Raw genomic sequence first — 15,527 nt, 5'->3', positions numbered from 1 at the left:
ATGCAGACAATTAATTTTTTTAATGCAAGTGCATTTCAGTCTGTTCTTGGTCCCTTGGAATTTAAAGGAGCATGTTTAAGAGTGTATTTACTGACTCATTTTATAGACTGTATAGTAATTTGTAATGTGAATTTAAATATATTAATATGTAATTTCTATTGATTTTTTTACTTTGCCAGTTAACTGTCAGAATGGGCATATATTATCTTTTCAGAAATATTTTCACCACTTTGACAGAAGGATATTTTATCTTTTCTTTATAGCTCACAGCTGTAAACAACCAGAAACACCAAGTCATGCTAATGTTGCAGGAATGGATCTTCCATCACTTGGTTATACATTGATTTACACTTGTCAGCCAGGCTTCTTCTTGGCAGGGGGATCAGAGCACAGAGCCTGTAGGTCTGACGGCACATGGACTGGGAAAGTTCCAGTTTGTGAAGGTAAGCTCTTCTGTTTCCCATTGCATCTGCCATCTGTCATATTTCAGTGCTTTTCTTTACTTGCAGTTGGCACATGCACGCCAGCAATTTGATTGGGCCCAGTCAGCATGTTTTTATGAAAGGCAGGTCCTGCTTAGTGAACCAAATCTTCTTCTATAACAAACTGACCTGCTTAGTGGTCACTCAGTACTTGGCACTGGTGAGACCACACACACACCTTGAATAGTGTGTGCAGTTTTGGACCCCTCACTCCAAGAAAGATATTGAGGTACTGGACTGTTCCCAAAGAAGAGGAATGAAGCTGCTGAAAGGTTTGCAGCAGCAGGCTTAGGAGAAGAGGCTGGGGAAGCTGAGAGTCTTTATCCTGGAGAAAAGGATGCTGAGGGGAGATGTTGTTGCTCTCTATAAGTACCTGAAAACAGGCTGTAGCAAGGTGAATGCTGGTCTCTTCTTCAAATTAACAAGTGATGAGAGGAAATGGCCTAAAGCTGTGCCAGGTGAGGCATAGGTTGGACATTATGAGAAATTTCTAAGAAAAATTAGGAAGAATTGTCAAGCATTGGAACAGGCTTCCTGGGGAAGTAGTGGAGGTAGATATGTAGATGTGGCATTTAGAGTCATAATGTAGTGGAGGACTTGGTAGTGTTAGGTTAGCTATTGGACTCTAAGATCACAGAGGTCTTTTCCAGCATAATGATTGTATGATTTTGTAGCAATTTTTGGAAAAGATGCCTGAAGTCCAAGATGTCTGAATCACTGTGTGAAATCAATCCAAAGAGTTACTCATTATTTTATATTTTTATGTAAGGAACTGTATAGTACTACAAAATAAAATGTATCTACTTTGTCCTTGCTGTTCCCACCTTTGTTTCTAATTTTTCCTATCCACTTTTTAATGATAGGACATGGAAAACACCATAGCCAAGTCATGGCGAGGAAGGTGGTTTCCTGTGTTTCAAATGTATACTCAAGGAACTGTTTGGAATTTTATTTCCTGAATAATTAAAGGCCTTTTCAGATTACTGTTACCTAATGTTTCAGATGTGGTTATCCCCAGGGCTCTTGCAGAGGCATTCAAAGGCTTTGTAGCCAAACACTGCTACTTGGAAGGGAAATAGGAAATGAATAGTTTGTATTACTAAAAAACAGGTGTCCCGGAATTGCATGCCAGGCAAGTGCTGGGGGAAAATGAAACAGAGCTTTGGGAAAGTGCTAGAAAGCTAGCAGCCAGGAAGCTTATGACTTGTTCAATAGTTGGAAAGTATTATGCAGGCCAAATGTGATTCATAGATTGTGTTTTGAATCAAGAATTTGCTGCTGCTGCTGCTGCTGGAAGAAGTTGTTCACCTCATTGTGAACTTCACAAAAATAACTTGGAAATAGATGAAAAGGAATAAAATGTCTGGAGCTGAGAGGTCTAAAGGGATGTGTAGGGGAATTAAACTAGAATTTGATGCTTTAAATACAAAATTGAAATCTTGAGAGTCCAACTCAAGGATCTGGACATAGAAACTTAAACTTCATAGTTAACTAGTTTTAGTTTTGAATTTTTATCTAACATTTGTATTTAGGTTTTATTTTGGCTTTCAAATTTCAATTGTGGACTTGACTAGAAATTTTTCAACTTGACAAGGCAAATTTACTCATCATCTTTTTATGCTAAAGCCCAGCTGGAAAGTGTGATCTAGATATTTCTAATGTAAACTTAGTGTAGTCAGAAAGCATATGCTATTGAACCATGCCCTCCAGGTCAACAATGTACAGTGCAGCTCAGTAAGTTTATTTCAAAACAGAGAGGAAATACAGGTTAATCAATCAGTAATAACAGTCCATGAGAACCTTAGGTTGCATTTCAACCCCCGTCCTTGCTTCTTCACAGTTTATTTTTAATATACATGACAAGAAAAGATCTTTTGAAAATGCTAAAATTTATTCTCAATAAGAATATTCTGAGTCCTTCTTGCAAAAATTTCCTTTCCATGCAGAAAAATTCTCAGCTTAGGAGCAAGACCAAGACCCAAAATACAAAGCATTGAAATCACAGTTGGAGCAAGGAATTGAGTCTACTGCTACACTTGAATATTTTACATTAGGAGACAGAATGATTGGTCTTCTTTATCTTCCAATGAATTCAAATTAGTTTAAAAAAAATTAGCTTAATCTCCAGGAAATTATAAAGTCCTAGTGCATTTAGATCATCATCCTCAGTGGTGGGAGAGTTTCTGCTCTAAGCAGAGAAGAAATTATATTCTTCAATTTCCAGTTCTCATATCAGCTGAGCAGTTGGAGATACTCTGGACAGCCTCTTTTGTTTCTTTATTTCTGTTGTTATCCTTTAAAGAATCAGGAATCTCTCCTTCAATATTAAGAGATTAAAGCAATAGCTATGGCTTTTCAGTCTTGAACATAAGATGTCTCAATCAGTGCTGTTGAAGATAGTTAAGTCCTGGAGACAAATTATTTCAAGCTCCCTTTGTTATGTGTGTCTTCCCTTTTTGGTCTTACATTGCAGTCAATGCACTGCTCACTGTTCCTAATCCAAGTGACATAGCCAGGATTAGATGCTATATTAGAAGGCATCTCACATGTTAGGTGCATGGTCCAGGACTGTAAATTCTGAAACATGGATTCTGAAGTGAAACCCTGCACTGTTTGACAGCTGAAAATTACTTAATAGCATCCAGGTGCCTGATTTAGGAGGTTATGGGGGAACAGAAGAAATTTGTGTGCCAGTGCTCCTGTGGTACTAAGGTTTGATACAAATTGAAATCTCACTCATATTTGAGTTTTAAACATTGTCCTATATGCTTTTAAACAAATAAATTCTATGATGGAAATTATTTTTATTGTTTCTGAGTAACATCTTGCTACTGATTTATCTTTTTATCTTTTATTCATTCTAACAGCTGGTTCTAAAATATTAGTGAAGGATCCCAGACCAGCATTGGGAACACCAAGTCCCAAACTAAGTGGTAAGTACTCCAAGGTCTATATAGCTATAAACCATTTCTGTAGAAAAAACAGTGAGGACCAGTTTGGTGAGATAGCATTGAGTGGTTTAGAATGTGTAAAGGATATTAGATGAGGCACTGGATTATCAAGGGGGAAAAGATAATTGAATTATTCCCTAATTTTGAAGTTCATCTATCGTATGGTGTAATTTATATCTATATACAATTTCTGTTATGTAATGAGAGTTTTATTGGCTTCACGGAAATCACTGTGCTCTGTGTAAGATTCTATGCAATTTATCTATTTAGAAGCTGTACTACTCACTTTGAAATAATTTAAAGAAGTTTTGCAGTCTTCTTCAGTCCTGCACTTTTTTATGTATTTCTAATTTAAATTGCTTTACCTAAATACCTCTTATTAGCCTTGAACTTAGCCTTTAGAAAAAAAGCTAATTTTAGCTGAGACGAGGTAATCTCTCCAATTCTGGCTCAAGTCTCCAGTTCTAACAGATTAGCTCAAGACCATATTTGGATGTCTTGACAAGAGAAGCTCTCTGTCCTCTGAAGAGAATTTTTGAAAAGAGCAGTCTCCTTAACTAAAATTAACCTTTGGCTATAATAAATTGATTGCATTTCTACTGATAATGAATAAGATTCAAAAGTAGTACTTTAGCATATTGGGATTTGGGGGCTTTTTTTTTTTAACATTTTGTGCACTAATTCAAAACAGTGTTTTTTGATGATGTTCTGCTGAATGGTAGACATGAAGTTTTTCATTCAGAAAATTTTCATTCATTTTGTGCAATCCCAGTTAATTGCCAATATAGCACATAAAGATCAGTTTTCCTAAAAGTAGGAAAATATATTTCAGGTAGACTACAAATCAACAGCATCAGAGCATTTTCACCATGCAATTTCCTTGCTTACAGGTCCGGTATTTACAAAAAAACTAGGAAAGTTCCTTTACCCTTCATGGAGAAGACTGTCTTTGTATTGCATAAAATAAATGATGAAGGAAAACTGTGGGTATTCCAGTGTGCCCCAGTCTTGGATTTAGGTGTATCCTGAGTGAGAAAAGGGCAAATATTCTTCTCTGATTATCTGACATGAGTTGCCAATGCACACTTGAACACAGAGCATTAAGTTTGGTGTGAAATACTTCAAATAATGTGAAAGTGCTGATTTTAAACAGTGATTATTAAAGGGACAACTCTGATATATTACTTTGGAAAGTGTAGTAAGCCCATCCTAAATCACTTTTAATTTAATTGTTTGAAAGGTATCTCAGGTTAAGATTTTAAAGATTTGCATGTATCTGTTTTTACATCAGAGGTAGGTTTGTGTTGTTTTAGTGGGGTTATTTTCTTGCTGAAATAGCATTACTTAAAGTAATAATTTTTCAGTTCACTAATGATAAGTATTAAATGTGAGGGTATAAATCTAGCATATTTTTCCCCTGGCAGACTATGATCTGTTTTAAATTTTAAATTAGAGAATTAATTTTTTTCTGCTGCTGAAGCTCATAATGTTTTTAAGCATTTGAAGACATAACAAATTTTATATATTTTTTATTAGAAAAGTTGACTAGTTAATAAAATTATTATAATATTTCACACCATTTAAAGAAATTGTTTATGAAAATTTTTGATATCTAAATAGATATTAATTTCTGCAAAATTTAATGCTAACCATATGTTCCTAGCTGTCTGTGCTGGCATAGAAAAGATTCTACAGTGAGTGGAATGTGCTCTTCTGGCTAAAGCTTTTAGAATTTGTGAAACTGGTTAACTCTGGGACAGGTCCATATTTTAGGAAAAAGGCAAATGAAGATGTAGTTGTGTTTATGTTCTTCAGTGCAAATACATTCCTTTCATAAAAGTTTATGCCAGGTTTCTATGTTTTAGATCTGAAAATTATGCCTAGTAGGTTTATAAAGAGTAAAGGAAATAAAATGCTAATATTTATCATACATTTTGTTGGTTATTTGACTTTTTAAGTACTAAATATCACAAAATTTATTGAAACATGTTTTCATCTATGTAGTTCCTGATGATGTATTTGCCCAAAATTATATATGGAAAGGATCTTACAATTACAAAAGCAAGAAGCAACCCATGACTTTGACAGTTACCAGTTTCAATGCAACTTCAGGAAGAGTAAATGCAACGCTTACAAACAGCAATATGGAATTGCTGCTATCAGGTATGAGCTAAGGAAAACTAATGTTCTTTTAACTTTTATTTTTCTGTCTTACATACATTGGTTTACTGTAACTTTCTGCATAACTTAGATTTTATTATCTTACCAAATAAATTTTCATTGCATTTCAGTTCCTTTCCAAAGGTAGGGATTTTTCCAATTCTCTCCTTCCCCTTGTAAGTTTGGTTTTGTTTTTGTTTTGTTTTTTTTTTTTTACTTTTCAAGGTTTTACTATATCTGGAGTTTATAGTCAATAAGGGATGAAAGAATAACAATAATTATCATGTTTCTCTCTTAAACATTTTAAATAAACTTCAACTACTGTTCATGAGATTTTCTTATTTCTTAATTATAAAACTTCCCCAAAGTAGCCTAATGACTAATAATAAATATGATGAGATTGATATATGTCGACCTAGAAAGTCAGAGATACCTAATGAACATGGAAAGAAACTAGAGCTGACACTTGTTAGATTTTCTAAGAAATTAAAAAAAAAAAAAGGTTAGAATTGTTTAGGTATAAAAAGACTTCTAAGATAACCAAATTATCCTAATATTGCCAAATCCACCACTGAGCCATGTCTCTGGAAATGTCACATGTGCACATCTTTTAAATACCTCCAGGGACGGTGACTCCACCACTTCCCTGGACAGCCTGCTCCAATGCCAGACAACCCTTTCAGTGATGAATTTTTTCATAAGATCCAATCTAAACTTTTGCTGGCACAACTTGAAGCCATTTCATTTCATCCAAACACTTGCTGCTTGAGAAAAGCACCAGAATCCACCTTGCTTCAATTTCTTTTCAGTAGCTGAAGAGAAAATCTTCTTTTTTTCCAGACTAAAGAACCCAAATTTCCTCAGACTCTCCTCATAAGACTTGTGCTCCAGACCCTTCTCCTGCTCCATTGCCCTTCTCTGGACATGCTCCAGCACTTCCATGTCTCTCTTGTAATGAGGGGCCCAAAACTGAGTGCAGGATTTAAGGTGTGGCCTCACCAGTGCCAAATATAGGGGGGATGGTCACTGCCCTGTGCTGCTGACCACCCTATTTATTATACAAGCCAGGATGCCGTTGGCCTTCTTGGCCACCTGAGCACACTGAAGGATCATGTTCAGCCATGAGTAGCACCCCAGGGCCTCCCAAGCCTGTAGAGTTGCCTGGGATTGTTGTGACCCAGGTGCAGGCCCATTGATCCAAACTGTCCAGATCCTTCTGCAGAGCCTTCCTACCCTCCAGCACATCAGCATTCCTGCCCAACTTGGTGTCATCTGCAAACTGACTGAGGGTACCTTATCCAGATTGTTGATAAAGATATTAGACAGGACCGGCCACAGCTCTGGGGAACAGCAGTTGTGGCTGGCCACAAAGCGAATGTAACACAAATCAACAAACATGTCTGAGCTCATCCAGCCTGTCAGCTTGTTACTCAGTGAAGAGTACACCTGCCCAGCCCTTGACAGTCAGTTTCTCCAGGAGGATTCTGTTGCCAAAGGCTTTACTAAAGTTAAGTGAGATGATATCCACAGTCTTTCTTTCATCCACTGAGTCACTTTATCATAGAAGGAGCCCAGAGCAGTCTAGCAAGATCTGCCTTTCATAAACTTATTTGACTGGGCCTGATCTCCTGGTAGCTGAGAGGGGTGATCTACAGGAAGGATCTAATGAGGCACAGAATCTGTGTTTCTTCTGAATTGAGTAGAATGATGAATTTTTATAACTAGGTTTGTCTTTCAAAATTATTTTGTAGGTGTCCTTTGAAAAACCATGCTTGGGAGTGGACTGAATGTTTTCTGACTGATAACCATGTTTGTCTTGGCTGTGTGTGAATTTTTTCTGTTGTATTAATTTCATCCATATAGTTTCTGTGATGATATTAGGAACACCAGATGCAGTATTTTGTATTTTTAGAGTTAGAAAAGCAAACCACTGTGTTTTCTCACTCAAAACACTCGTCCTCCAAATAAAAGGTTTCTTCAACTAGACACAAATGTGATTCCAAATGCCCTTTTCCACTCTGTGTACAAGCATTACACATGTCATCAGGTAATTAATATTTTTTATTTCCCTGTTTTAAAGATAGAACACTGAAATCTTGTATGCTGAAAGGGTATCATAGGGACAGGGAAGTAGGGATGGATCAAAAAATACATTTACATGCTAGGAAGCTGAATTCACCTATACTCAGTTTGTAATTTTCTCAAATGAAAAGTAGTTCTCTCTTCCTGCATCATTTACTGTTTTGCATTCCATAATTTGATGGAACTATCTTTACTTCTTTTTATTTTGACACCTGTGCTTGCTGTAATTATACACAGAATAAACACATCTTGCCAAGGTTCATTCATCTGAGCTCAGTGCAGTGTTTACATGAAAGCAAGTCTTCTCATTAGCTCAGAGATTATTTATATGTAATGATACCTCCTATAGGGCAGTCACCAATCCTTAATGTGGAGAAGACTTGTTTTTTCAATTTAGGCATGTACACAAGAGACATGAATTAGGAATGTAACTAACAAAATCACTAAACATATTGCGGTATTTTATTTTCATTTCCAAATTCACAAGTAATATATTTGGGTTCTAAATAATTATTCTTCAGGAACAAGAATGAGTCAATAATTATGTCTACAAAGTAAATAAGCTGACATACAAGTCTTCCATTATATGGAAGAAACTGGTTTGTAACTGACTGTACTAACTCATGAAGAAAAATCCAATTGTAAAAAAAAATATTTTCTATTTAATTTTTTTTTAAAATTTAGCAGCAGCTTTTGGAATCGAATTTGTGTGTGGATGTTCCTATTATCACATTTTTTATGTAATGACTAAATTATATATATTGAAAATAGGAATGTGAGGTTTAAATACACTCTTCCTGATTCAGAACAATATTTTCAATTTCAAATCAGATTGCTGTCAATGTTCTGCCTAAGACTTGAAGTAACAGCTGTGTGTATGGAGTTTCCCTTCTCTCCTCTCTATAGGCTAAGCTAAAATCTGTTTCTATTGAAATCTTATGATAATTGAAATACTTTCAAAATAGAGTGCATCTTTTTAAACAAACAGTGTTGAAAATTGGTACCTATTCTTCCTGCTTTTCCTTTTAAGGACAAGAGATGATATGTTTATTCTCAAAGATGACATTTTTCTAGTAAACACAAATGTGAATTTTTAAAACTATATTTTACAGGAGTGTATAAAAGCCAGGAAGCTCGGCTAATGCTCCACATATATCTCATTAAAGCACCCTCCCATACATCTGCAAGCAAGTTGAAAGAGGAAAAATGGGCTATGGATGGTTTTGTGAGTATATTTCTGCTACAAAAGAGAGGGAATTTTTTTTGGTTTGATTGAAATCATGCTGGTTTTTACATCCAAAAAATCCTCAAACATATGAAATGGAATCTTTTTAGCAAGGCTGATTCATTAAAACACATGAAAATTTTTGTGTAAAATGCAGGAGACCAGTCCAAGGCAAAATATGGGAACAGTCATAGATTGTAGGCAAAATTAAAATGCGTGTTAATACAAAAGCCTTTCTCGTAGGTCTCTTTATTCCAATATATTTAGAAATTTTATAATAATTAAACATAAACCCATTTTATTATAATAGTATATTCTATTAATAAAATAAAAATTATGATCATTGTATTAGGATACATGTTTTACTTTTTAATGATTTTTTAAAAATACCTTGAAAAAGATTAACTGTCACATGTATATGGAAAACAAAATAGATTACTCCAATTTTGCATTAGGCATCTTGGGGTTCTGGATCTGAGTTTATTCTTTAAAACAGAGAGGAAGAGAACAACTGAGAATAACTGAGAAGAGGAGAGGGAAGGGAGAGGGTTAAATAGCCCAGGTTTCTGGGATGTGGTTAAACCATGAAAAGGAAATGCCTTCCAAGAATAGAGACAAAAGTAGAATTTTTAGATAAAAAAGAGCCTAAAATTATTTGGATGAGGATAAACACTCATATATCCTTACTATACCATCTAACTTGTTGAGGAATTTTTCTGTTTTCATATGATTCACCTATCGGTTAAGCACTACAGGGACACCACTATGTTTGCACATGCCATGTGTACATTGAATTGTACACACAAATTTATATTTTTATAAAAAGAGGCACTGGTTGAACAATATTTTTTTTCAAAGGTGTAGAGTGAAAACCTTAAACTAAACTCATTAAGCAAGAAATGAACTAGTAAAAAGGCTTAACTTTCTTGGCTTGTACAAACTTAAGGCCTCACAAACATTCTCCTGAAGTAACAAAAGCAAAGAATTTACTTTCAGACTTCTAAATATACAAAAATAGACACTATATTCCCTGCATTCCATATGCTATTTACATACTGTTCCTACTTGACCTTTTTTTTTCCGTTGAGTCTTCAAATAGCACAAAGAGACTGCTTTAGCCCAAAATAAAAAATTCAGCTAAAAAAGCACCCGGTCTTCAGTGAAAACATAGCTTCAGGTCACTGCTGAAGACATACTGTGTCTTGAGAAAGGGAAGCTTAAGGGAAAAGCTTGAAGGGGCATACCTAGAAAACACTGAATATAAACCTAATAACTATTCTTAGAAGCAAGTATCTGTGGAGTTGTATACAGTACACTACTTTAGACTGTACTTACTGTAATAAGAGAGATGATCATGGGATCACAAGCATCCCCCCCGCCCCTCACAGGCCTTTTAGTTTATACTAGCATATTTTGCCCTTGTACCAAAGCTTTATTCAATATTCTTCTGATCCATGGCTATATAATTAAGTACTCTTTGGGACAGGCACTGAGAAAAATCAAAATAACTTTCAACAAATTTCAGCGGTTTTTATTTAGTTTAAAACTAGCTATTAAAACCTCAATACTTTCATCCTTAGGATTATATGCAATATAACTTCCAATCTACTTCCCAAACAAAACAGAAAACTATGAAGTATAATACTGACATTTGAACTACCAGAAACTTTAGGTCTTCGTGGTTTTAAAAAAAATACAGTTAAAGGTAGTATAAGGTGTCATATGTGACCATAAACCACCATGCCTAAGTTGTGCTTATAACAGTCCTGTCTTTCTTTTGAACTTTATATATACATTTCCTATAAAAAGAGGGTGTTTATAATGAGGAATAACAGCTACCAGTCAAGCATATTAGTATATAGAATACAATAGCTCCCTATCGAACAGATACATGCAACTTGCAACCAAGTTTTCCCCATTTAATTCAAAGTATTTTTTGTTTACAGGTTTCTGCTGAACCTGATGGAGCGACATATGTTTTTCAAGGTTTCATCCAGGGTAAAGATTATGGACAATTTGGGCTTCAAAGAATAGGTATTAAAAAAATTCTAATTCTTTGCTAGTTCATTGTTCCATATTCAGTTTTCTTATATCCATTAGTATGAGGATATCTGCAGGATGTTAAAGAATTGACATTTCATAGAATATTGAGATATTAATATATTTAAACTGTCATTTAAGTGGTACAACTTACAAATAAGTTACAAGGAGTTATAGATGACTTGCAATCTACTGCTTAGTATTCATATTCATTTGTAATATTTTGAGCAATTTTTATATCCAGTTATGTGTAAAATGCATTTAGTTTCATATCTTAACAGCTATCTAGAAAACACTTGTAAAATGGTTTGATAAACTGATTTCATTCTTATGGTGCTGAAACACCATTTAACCTAAACATTTGTTAGAAGAGGGAAACTGCTAAATATTTGGAGGTAAATACTTATATTACTTTTAAGAAGAAAGAAGTCTTAATTGATAAGTGTTCATTTAATAAAAATTAACTTCTTGTTTCTATACTAATTGAGCTTTAGTAACAGAGATCAGATGAAAACAGTCTCTTGTGCTATTTAAGAAAATGATTTAATTTTCTTTTCTAATGTTGTCTTAAGAACTGTGAAATTTCTCCTTACATAAGAATTTGAATTTAGTTTATACAGAATTTTAAATGATAAAATACTTTTAAGAATGCCTCAGAAGAGGACTTCTTTTTTACTAATATAATGGCTGTTTAGATAAAGTTCTTACCTTCAGGTAAAATTCCTATATGTGGATGAAAAATTATGTTCTTTCAGCCACAAAGTATTGTTTCTTCTTATTTTTTTCAGTAAAATCAGGAAATACTTTAATTCTTGAATGTGTTGGAAAGAAGGAATCTAAAATCAAATTTTTCTCTTTCTAAGAGACAGTTCTAAGTCACAGTAAAATATACTCATCTTGTTTTTCATTGTGATTTCATATGCAAATTACTTTGCCAGAATTTTTAGAAATGTCTTTATCAAGAAATGTTTTCTTTAGATAAATATAATAAGTTATTTCCTTTTATATATGTCTTTATATATTTTAAAGTTATTTTCTTTATATATTTTAAAGTCATCTAAGAAAAATTAAATGCAAAACTTCCTTGGCAAATTGTTTTGATAGATTATTACCAAAAATATATTTCTTCATTTGATTTTTGGATTATAAGTTTGAGATTCTTCTCTGTCATATATTGAAGGTAATTTTTATGGATGTATAACTTCAAGGAAAAGGAATGATTAAGAGTAAAATTCTATACATGATTTAATTGTAGCTAATATAATTAATAATATCACTATAAAGAGATTCACAATCTTTGAACAAATTTTGTTTAGCATGCTTACCATTTTATTATTTCATGCACACAAACTCAAAATTTGCTTCTCTGAAATAAAATTTTTTTACTGCTATTCCCACACAATTTTCCTCACATGATCGGTTGTTTGAAGTCTCAAACATGGATGGTTTTTTTGGGGCCTTTTTTGTGTTTTGTTCATTTTTTTTAAATTTTTGTGTATTGTCTTATATGATCAAGAAATTCAGAAAATATTATGACCTAAGCAATTCATAAACGATCCAGTTAAAATCTTGAAAATTAACTTTGAATATGCATTAGAGGATCACAGAATCAACTAGTTTGGAAAAGACCTTGGAGACTTTCAAGTCCACCCTATGACCTGACATCACCTTATCGACTAAGCCATGACACTGAGTGCCACAACCCATCTCTCTTTAAACACCTGGTCAGTGACTCCACCACTTTAGAGCTGCCCAGTGTGATTCCACCTTGGCCAGCCCATTCAATGCCCAAAGACTTTTTCTGTAAGAATTTGTTTTTATGTCTGGGTCATTGTTATGACCTTTCTTCACATTTAAAAGAGGTATAACTTGTCTATATATATAATGTATTCTTCAGCCATGCAGGAGGTCATATTTATTTTTTTTTTTCTGTCAATATCTGGCTTTAACTATTCAAAATTGCTCCTATCTCTTTCACTCTATGTATCAACAGCAGCACCTAAGGAAGTAATGAGTTTTCAATTTGTCTTTTCAGGTGATTGACCTTTTCCTTGATAGTATGTTTGGGTTTTATATATGTAGTATTTATTAATTACTGAAATATACAAATAAAGCCAGTAATATAATCAATCTAACATATGCATTATTATAAATTTGACTTTTTGTATCACAGTAATGTATTTTCCTTACTTACAAAAGTTGAATCCTGTGCAGAATTATGCTATAAGATATTTACTGTACTGTAAATTTACTGTAGAGAGTAGGTGTACTGCTCTGGCAACATGTGGCATCCACGTATTGATCAGAATATGGTATATACTCAAATTCCAGGTGGCCTCAGAATACAGCTGTATGTATGCAGTAGAACATATGATGATAACCTAGTAACAAGGTGTTATTGAATACCAAAGATTATGCAGTAGTATGTGATGCTGATAAGAGACATGTATACAATATTGCTTGTTTTTTCTTCTTTTTTTTAGGTCTTAACATGTCTGAGAGTTCAAATTCTTCTAATCAACCACATGGTACAAATAGTAGTTCAGTGGCCATTGCTATCCTTGTGCCTTTCTTTGCCCTTATATTTGCTGGTTTTGGCTTTTATCTTTATAAACAAAGGTGAGTACAAATTATATATACAGAATTCCTCTATTCCTCTAAGTGCTGGTGATTTTTTTGTCTTCAGTTTTTGCTAGTGTAAATAAAGTTTTCTGTAAAACAACAAAAGGCTTTGCAAAATACGGATGCAGATAGTTCTTCCTACATCTATTAATATCTGGTATAATAACTAAGAGATGAGTTTATTATTTGGTTCTGTACTTTCATTCCTAAATATTTAAAATCTTATAAATGTATCTCTTTGTGATAAAATAGATGGTGTAAATTATTGGCATATGCTGAATAATATAACTGCGGGTTTTTTTGACTAAGATTCTGTCACATGAAGAAAAGAATAAATTGCCTTTATTCTTTTCTTCATGTGACAGAATCGAGTCATATCCTGAGTCATTTGTCTTAATGCCTGACCAGTTAATTTGCATGCAAGTGTATATGCAAACATTATGTCATTAAGAGATTTCATTGTGAAACTTTCTGCATCTGAAATCATTAGTTCATATGCAATTATGTTAAATAGCCACCAGCCTTTTCAGTTCCATCAGTCTAAATTCATCAGGTTTTTTTGTTACCAAGATCAGTATTAATTATTGGGATGCAGTATGCTTCTCCTGTAGCTTTAAAGCATTTGATGGCTAAAGAAACCTTAATTCCTTTAATGCCAAGACAATTCATTGCATAATAACTGCTAAAATGGTGATTGACATCTGATAGTCTGACAATACTACTAGTAATATATGTTACAGGATAACATTAGTTTAAGCTATTTTTAATTAGCACTACTTGTTTTCAACTGCTCTAGCATATGAGAAATTGCCCATGTGATTTTTTATGTATTTGCTATTAGCTGTATGCTGTAAGCACTTGTCTTGGCTTTTTGTGCTGATGACTTACAATATAGTATGCATTTTCTATAGCAATGTAGATCAAAACAGTTTTAAGGGTATTCTGAGCTATTTAGTGAAAAAGAGGACATTTCATCTATAAACTTATTCTTGGTAAAATTGCTGAGTCTCCAAAGGGAAAGGAAAGCTCATCTGACTGGGGAATTATTGTGTCTTTACAAGATTTTGTTGCACTCTTTATAATCTGATTATCCAAGTGGAATGGATAACAATTTGGATAATGGATAATGGATACAATAACAACGGATAACCTCTTCTAAGGTTGTTAAACTAAGTTTCTAAGTGAACGCCATTTTCAAGGAATCATAAAGCCCTTAAACTTCAATAAAGACAGTACTAATTCTTAACATAAATATTGTAAAAAAATCAATATGTCATATTTATCTTCTGTAATTGTAATTGGGAGCTAAACTCTGTTCTGATTCTTAAACCATATTAAGGAAAACTGCAGTTTCAAATGTTCTGTCTTTCTTCTACAGGACTGCACCTAAAACACAGTACACAGGATGCTCTGTACATGAAAATAATAATGGACAAGCTGCTTTTGAAAACCCCATGTATGACACAAATGCAAAGTCAGTGGAAGGGAAAGCAGTACGATTTGACCCCAACTTGAACACTGTTTGCACAATGGTATAATGTGGTAATGATTTGTCTTCAAAGTCTGGGAATTGACACACAACACAGTGCACACTCAGTTCACTGCTTAAAAAAAAAAAAAAAAAAAAAAAAAGAAATGAAAAAAAAAATTAAAGCACACTTTTCAGGATCTATTGGGTCACCTTTTCCTGAGGATGATAGGCAAGTCTGGGTTGTAGTTATTTTGTTTTGATTTTGTTTTTCATGAACTGGATCAGAATTCTTCTTTGTGTATGCCACGGAGAGTTTTAAAAAATTTTGCTGCACTCCATGAGTGCTACTCACAGTTTATTTGCTTTTTTAAAAAAGGAGGTTATTCTAAAACATAAAACATATTTGCATATATTGGAGGAGCATCCACTATCAGTATTCTGTGCTTTATAAAAACTATAATAGAGGGACTGGGTTAAAAAAAAAAAAAAAGATA

General features: G+C 33.7%; 1 protein-coding gene across 3 annotated transcripts in view; it reads left to right on the top strand.

Moving 5' to 3' along the window:
* CSMD3 (CUB and Sushi multiple domains 3) overlaps positions 1–15,100 on the top strand; it is a 579,207-nt gene extending 564,107 nt beyond the window's left edge. For all 3 annotated transcript variants that reach the window (XM_041470732.1, XM_041470731.1, XM_041470730.1), the window contains 7 exons: positions 264–443; positions 3,350–3,415; positions 5,438–5,596; positions 8,788–8,900; positions 10,847–10,934; positions 13,424–13,559; positions 14,941–15,100. In XM_041470732.1, the coding sequence (XP_041326666.1) occupies positions 264–443; positions 3,350–3,415; positions 5,438–5,596; positions 8,788–8,900; positions 10,847–10,934; positions 13,424–13,559; positions 14,941–15,100 (902 nt within the window). The remainder of the gene's footprint in view (positions 1–263; positions 444–3,349; positions 3,416–5,437; positions 5,597–8,787; positions 8,901–10,846; positions 10,935–13,423; positions 13,560–14,940) is intronic.
* Positions 15,101–15,527: the final 427 nt, after the last annotated feature.

This window comes from Pyrgilauda ruficollis, unplaced genomic scaffold, assembly GCF_017590135.1.
Source record: "Pyrgilauda ruficollis isolate IOZ18807 unplaced genomic scaffold, ASM1759013v1 scaffold25, whole genome shotgun sequence".
NCBI classification, from domain to species: Eukaryota; Metazoa; Chordata; class Aves; order Passeriformes; family Passeridae; genus Pyrgilauda; species Pyrgilauda ruficollis.
This window is presented reverse-complemented; position numbering and strand designations above follow the sequence as displayed.